The sequence below is a fragment of the Pangasianodon hypophthalmus genome, chromosome 5 (assembly GCF_027358585.1).
Source record: "Pangasianodon hypophthalmus isolate fPanHyp1 chromosome 5, fPanHyp1.pri, whole genome shotgun sequence".
NCBI classification, from domain to species: Eukaryota; Metazoa; Chordata; class Actinopteri; order Siluriformes; family Pangasiidae; genus Pangasianodon; species Pangasianodon hypophthalmus.
The window spans coordinates 9,542,865-9,550,187 of record NC_069714.1 but is presented as its reverse complement, the minus strand read 5'-3'; the positions used below and the strand labels follow the sequence as shown (position 1 = coordinate 9,550,187).

At 38.4% G+C, this 7,323-nt stretch overlaps 1 protein-coding gene across 1 annotated transcript; it reads right to left on the bottom strand.

The window, feature by feature from the left end:
• Nucleotides 1-3,114: 3,114 nt before the first annotated feature.
• Nucleotides 3,115-6,562, bottom strand: hpxa (hemopexin a). Its single transcript, XM_026912493.3, has 10 exons — nt 6,427-6,562; nt 6,116-6,138; nt 5,598-5,870; nt 5,178-5,332; nt 4,888-5,041; nt 4,548-4,760; nt 4,358-4,459; nt 4,074-4,198; nt 3,793-3,952; nt 3,115-3,693 (listed from the first exon to the last, which is right to left on the bottom strand). The coding sequence occupies exons 1-10, from the start codon at nt 6,489-6,491 to the stop codon at nt 3,461-3,463; spliced, it is 1,503 nt and encodes a 500-aa protein (XP_026768294.1). The 5' UTR covers nt 6,492-6,562; the 3' UTR covers nt 3,115-3,460.
• Nucleotides 6,563-7,323: the final 761 nt, after the last annotated feature.

Genomic DNA, 7,323 nt, shown 5'->3' with positions numbered 1-7,323 from the left:
CCACATTACATTCTTATTATTCATTCCGATTTTTTTCTTTTATTTTATTGTACACTACTTTAATGTGTTTAGTTTAGTTTGTTTTATTTTATTGTGGAAGCGCCTGATACAACGAATACAACTTAGTTCGTGTGACGTCATATAGGGGGTGTGGTGAGCAACAAATAGGACGTTTACCCACAAACCTTGGGGTAAGAAAAATAGACCAAGCGCAAAATGGCAAATATTGAGCTTTTAATGGTCTTAACAGCAAATCATTGGTCAGAAAATGAGTAAAAATGAAACAAATGCAGTCCTGAGAGCTCATGTGCCACCATTTGCTGGTTTACTTTTGCTGCAGTGAACTGTCTGGGGAAAAGCTAGAAACAGGGAAATTCACTTATACAGTCTTGTAAAATCATGATCATGATTAAAATGTTTGATGCAAAATTCAGTCATATGTCAGGGTGTACACAATTTTCCAAAATATCTTTTTTTTTTCTTAAAAGATTAGTCATTATTTGGTTATCTGCCACACCTGATGCAGCCCATCAAGACCAACGAGGCTTAAACATTTAAAGAAATCAAAGGGAAAAGCTCCCAAACTAAGTTCCTTTATCTAATTGTTTAATTCTTGCTAATTTCCTGACCAATGATTTGTTGAACATTAAAAGCTTAATATTTTGCCAGTTTGGGCTTTTTTTTTTTTCAGGACTTTGACTAGTTTTTTCATAAGGTTTCATGAATAGTTTATTCCACCCATGTATAGTTCATATACAAACAATGTACCACTATAACAAAATAAGAATTAAGTTAAATCATACAGATGTTTCTACAGATTTCTTTCTGAACAGGATATCTTTTATTCCAAATATGAATATTGTGTGGTGTGAATTTTTTAATCATCTTCGAGTAAAGTATTTTATTTTATTTTTTTAAATAAAAAGAAGACATGTGAAAAAGTCTAGTGCCCCTACATTTTTAAATAAATGGCGAGGGACACAAAACCAAAAACTATTTAGGGATTTCGAAAGATTTTATTCAGTTAGTCAGCACCATTGATAGAGTCAGACCACCAAACTCATAATGCTCTATCAGAAGATCCCTTGTAATAAAATGGGTTCCCTTTATTGAATAGTGAGTAGTGAAAGACCTCAGCAGCCTCACTACATCAACCACTTTGCCCAGGTAAGAGCTGTTTTTTGTCAACAGCAGCTTAGTGGCTCTCTGACAGCTTTAGGGCAATAGATCCTGAAAGTGCACTTAAAAAAAAAAGTTTTCTCACTTACTCATGCAAGTTAGGTGGTTCTGGAAGCTGCATGTTTTGTTAGTTTAGTGCTCAGATTTTTTTTTGTTGTTGTTGTTCTAGTCACACACTCCTAAACAAATCCTCCACCAAACAGATAATGACAGCAAGCAAACAGAAAACAGCATCTTTCTCAACTGAGTATTCCACCCAAGAACATTCATAGTAATACATCAAAAACGATCATGTTTTTGAACATGATCAAGTCACAGACTGGGAATAGTGGCAAAACAGGCTGCTTTTGGCTCAATATGTTTTCGCCGAGGTCACCTGCTGCAGACGAGTGGGCAGACAGTTGTTCTGGTGGGGGTGGGGGGTCTCATTACTTGATCCGTGGATGAGTTTTCCTGGGTCAGGCATGGATCCCTCACCTCTGATGTCTGTGGTGGCTGGTTGATGGCTGGATTCAGGTGAAGGTGAGGGCTCTCGCTTTAGGCCTACAGTATGTATGACACTGTGTGTACCAGAGGGTGTACATTAAAAAAAGTCCAATATCCATTTGTACGAGGCTATAGTTGGAATTCCTCTATGGTTATTACAAAACCAAATGGCTGGTTATTACAAAACCAAACTCTGGTGGTACATTAATACAAAAAAATAAGAGCTAAAAAATTCCTACATCAAAACAGGGTGTGTTTAAAAATCTACAGTTTACTATAGCTAGCTAGCTCCATACCTCTATACTTCACTATGTGTATGGTTTTCTTGGGATCATACACACAACCCTTCTTTCTCCAAACATGATGAGCCGAATTATTGGCAAAGAGTTCTACTTTTGTTTCATCTGAACAGGGTATGTTGTTCCAAAAGAGTTCTGATTTGTTTAAGGTGTCTCCTATGGCTCTGTATCTTTTTCCACTCAAATCTTGTTGTCCCGAAGTACTTCAAGAAGCTCCTTACCCTTCACCATGATTGCATTTTTTTTATACTCCAGTTTGTACTCTTTCCACCTCACAGCAATTTAGCATGGTGGTGCACAAAATTATACATATTCCAGTAATTTTCTTCTGCAATTTCCCTATAGCAGACACAGCATTTTACTCCCCTCATTCATTCATTCATTCATTCATAACCACTTCATAGCACTTCAACCAATTCATAACTTCATCCTAATCATGGTCATGGTGGATTCAACCTTTCCCAGGGTCAAACATTGGACCCAGGACCTGTGAGGTGTCAAAGCTACCCAGCTATGCCACCATGCCACCCTTCACCACTGTATACTGTACATTATTGTTACTGTGTAACAAGTCATATTTTATAGGCTCTAATCTACTCAATATTGGTGGATCCCAGCTGAGACAAATTTGCATTGATGGCAAAATAATGTGGTATCATGACTATAGGCCTTGTCAACAGTGTATTGTCAATATTCACTACATGGCCAAAATTATGTGGACACCTGACCATCACTTCCATATGTAGTTCTTCCCCAAACTGTTGTCACAAAGTTGGAAGCACACAAATGTCTAGAATATCTTTGTATGCTGTAGAATTACAGTTTCCCTTCACTGGAACTAAGAGGCCCAAACATTTTCCAGCATGACAATTCCCCTGTGCACAAACCGAGCTCCATGAAAACATGGTGTACCAAACTTATTTGAGTTACTCATTAGTCTAAACCTTTTTTAATTGTATTGCAGTCATCAGTGTAGTTCACTGTAAACTACTATCTGTTTCATCCTTCATCCTTCTAATTTTTAACACAGTTCTTCATATGTAGAACCTTCACCACACATCTATCTTTTGAAGCTAAGTTGCCATCTGTGTACAGCCCAAAGTCAAAACCTTTGGCATGTTATGTGGAATAAATAGTCAATAAAATGTACTTTATGGTTTTACTTTAGTTTATTCATCAGCCACAAAGTGCACAGGTGGTTTTCTATGTTTACAGATAGCACTGACAGACATAATAGCCTTGTTGTAGAGATATAGCTATTTGAAATAGCACACTTCACAGTGGCAAAAAAGAGGCATAGCTTAATTTGCAGTTTGTGGAATAAAGGCCAGGCTTAGTTAAACAGAGCACCAGAGGTAGGAAAATACATTTGAGGCCAGAGTGATAAAAGTGAGAGGAACACCACTACAGCCTGTTTAGTTTTTAACTTTGCATTATTCAGAGGATGGAAGGTGTGTGGTCCTCCTTTAGATGTGGTGCTATCTTCTCTCTGTCCCTCACACATGATGGTCACAGCCAAGCAGATCTTTGGCCACATCATGCTTCTCAGGCAGGATCCTGGCAGTAACGAATGTAGTAGGGCTCTCATAGTGGTAGTAATGGTCATCAATCACTACTGACACTCCATCTGCACCACACAATGCAGTATCAACATGCTTAAATGGGATAGGTTGTGCCTCTGTATGGGTAGGTGGGGTGGCGTCCAAGTTCACACCATATATTTTATCACCTGCAAATCAAAGACAACAGGGTTATGTCTAAATTATCAGACACATGGAAAACTACAAAATCATTTGATATTAGCATTGTATTGTTGTTGCTTTATTACCTTGGATGACATGAGCATTGTGCTCCTTAGGACAAATAAAGGCAGCATCTATATGACCCTCAAGGCCCAGTGCCTCTTTCACACTTTTGGGGTAACCATCTCGGAGTGTGTGAGCCTCTCCAGGTGTGTGTGATATATTGTAGATGTACACTTTGTCCCCCTGCAAGGAAACCAGCACATACCAAAAGGTAATTATCCCTACATTTTCTCTTTTTTCATACCAGTTACAAGCATGTTGGTTAGACAGCATGCTGTGAATGTCTGGTTTTATTAGCACTAACCTTGACTATGTGGATGTGATTTTCGTGGGAAAAGGCAGCATCGATATCATCATGTAGCTCTTTAAAGGCACTCTCAATAGTGCCAGCATGATATTTTCCATCAATTTTACTGAGATAGTGGTGGCCTGGTGAACAAGAATGAGAAAAGAATTTGAGAAAGCTTAAACCAGAATGTGGTTTTGTTCAGTTGTCTGGGGTTTGTTTCTGTTGAAGCCTGACTGAAACACAATAGTTTGAGATTTGTACCCATGTTATAAGTATTGCTGTGTACTGCACCCACTAACCTCTGAAAGCAAACACATCATGATCATCATCCTCAGTAATGGCATCCAGGTGCACATGGCTGCACTGCTCTCTCTCAATGTGTTGTTCCTCAGTCTTCTCGCCTAATACACAAGAGTATCATGCAATCAAAAACACCTTGAAATACAGTGCTTAGACACTGACTCTTTCATCCTCACGCTGTTCACTTACCATAATGGGGACAACTCATGAAGTATTCACGGGCCTCCTTTGGATATTTTCCATGAACCTCCCCGGTATTGGGGTTGAACTTGGAGAAATCGTGGCCATGGAGACAGTAATAGTGTCCCGTATAGCGGAAGGCAGCAGAGCAGTTGGGCATGCTTTTGAATTCTTTTTCATCGACTTTCTTGGTGTCAATGTCAAAGTGGTAGATTTCATGACCTGGTGTAAAAAGAAAGAGTATAGGTAATGGGTCATGGATTATAAATCAATTTAAATGTATCATTTAACAGGCTAATCCATTTAAAAACCTTTTAAAATTGTTTTATAATGCAGTTAAATGTCATACCCTTGAAAAAGACCACAGTGTTAGTGGGACAGTCAGGCTTGTGGCACTCAACTGCAGCATCCAAATGGTCCGGAATACCAGGGAATACCTCAGAGATGGTTTTTGGATATCCCTCTTCCAGCTTGTGATTTTCATAGCTGTAAACCTTGTCATCCTACAGAGACACAGAAAGTTTAATTTAAATAGCTTAAATATTGAAACTCAGTAAACCAAAGGGACAGATGGCACATATAAGAACCAATAGTTAGTACAACTGTACTAATATGCAAGTGAAAGTCAGTATAAAATACCAGGAAGAAATACAGGTGCTCATGGTGGTCAGGACTGTCCTCAGATGGCATGCGGAATGCTGCATCAACATGTCCCTGGAGATGGTCATCCAGCTCAGGGAAGGTCTTATTTGTAAGCTCACCGTCACCATGGAACCCCTTAAACACATGATCATCTGACAGCAAGCATCAGTGATCAAGGGTTAGCCATTCGCAGAGACCAAAAAAAGTTAAATTGTTATTGGTTTACAGTTGACAGCAATCACCATTTATATTAAAAAAAAACAAGAAGACATTACAAGCCATATTATATAACATCTTAAACATCAACATTCATATTAAATGTTTAGTATCCAAAAAAATTACCTCTGACAACCTATGGAGCTCTATTTGTTTTATTACAAAGGTCTCTCTGACATATTTTGATTATTTTTTACTCACCCTTAAAGAAGTAATGAACTCCTTCCTTGTTCTCAATTGCAGCATCAAACACCAATTCCTTGCAGCGATCAAAATGATGGTGGTCATCGCCATGTCCATTGTTGGAATGGGCGTGTCCATTGTTGGAATGGGCGGGTCCATTGTTGGAATGGGCATGTCCATTGTTAGAATGGGCGTGTCCATTGTTAGAATGGGCGTGTCCATTGTTGGAATGGGCGTGGTCATTGCCAGAATCGGCATCGTCATGGGCTTGGGCCCCAATTACCTTTTCATCTGAATCAAACAACAGTCTCTTATTTAATATTATATATTAATAAAACAATATTTTGCATATTTTATAGCAAATTTTAGCATATTTTATAATAATGCTTGTTTGTTGCTCTTGCGTTTGTACAATTAGTACATAGTATTAGTATTAATATGTAGACATAGAATTTCTACTGCAAAGCATACTGGGAATAACAAATTCTTTTCAGAAGTTTTCCCTGTGTGGCTGACTTGCTGAAACATTAACTCACCTTTAACCTGGTCATGATGATGCCTGGATACCAAGGATCAGAAGGAACAGGAAAGAAGGGAGAGGAGAAGGATGTTAGGTTATTCATGGTTAAAAAGTATGTGATATTTGAAATCTCAGTGGTTTTAATGCCAGTTTTCATTCAGGGACTATGTCAGCCATAAGCAGAAATTCAAAATGAGAAAGAATAATGCTGCAAATACAGATATTTACTGAATAAGAAAACAAAATGGCTGGCAAAAAGAAGAGAGATTCACATAGATGAGTTGAATAGCAAAAGAAGCTCTGGAGTGTACAGCAAGCAGCACTTACGAGGGAGCTGCCAGGCAGAGAGAGAGAGCCAGGCAGATGGTGAAGGTCTGGATGAGTAGTCTCATGGTTAAGAGGATCCTCGGGTTCCACTGCAGACACAGCTCAGCTGGAGGAGGTACCAAAGAACCTGCTACCCTCTAGCTTTTATAGCCAGTGTGAGAGAGGGCTGTCAGACGGGCAACTGTTTGCATTAATCAAACAGACGCCCACAGTTTGTACAGAGACTCCCCCATGCTCATGTAAGCACACACCTGATGTTCACTCCCATGTTCAGAAGTTGGTCAAGGTACACTGGATAGAGAGGAAGGAGGGTCAACATCATGAATTGAGCAATGTACTGTATATGCATATATGAGGGTTAGTGACTCGTCTCAGACTTGCTCTGCAATTCTGTATCTGCATGTTTTAGTTACTGATGAGATGCATAACATCAAACTTAAGAATTAATTCATCTCCATTAGTAATTATCAGTATGCACTGCCATTTGCAAGTTATATGCAAATATAGACAATATTTGTTTTAGTTTTTGAATGATGGGAGTTATGTTTTATTACAGTTTAATCACTATTAACAGGCCAAACAAAATGATACAGTTTAGCAATTAAGTAAGGAAAACTAAATCTTTGTGGAACTTATTAACTGCTTGCTCTCACATCCTAATGAGGTTCTAAATGAGTGTTTTAGTAAAGACAGTTGCACTTGGAGGGTTAACCTGTTAAGCCTATAGATAAAAGATTCACAATGCTAGTAATGCTGAAAATCATAAATATGTTGTGTGCTACAAGAACCTAATTAGAGTGATTTCAGCCTATTTCAAATAGAGTAGATCCAGTTCCAGTAAAATAAAGTAATTTCTCAATTTACTAAACATTAAATAATAAGCCATTCTTGAGTCAT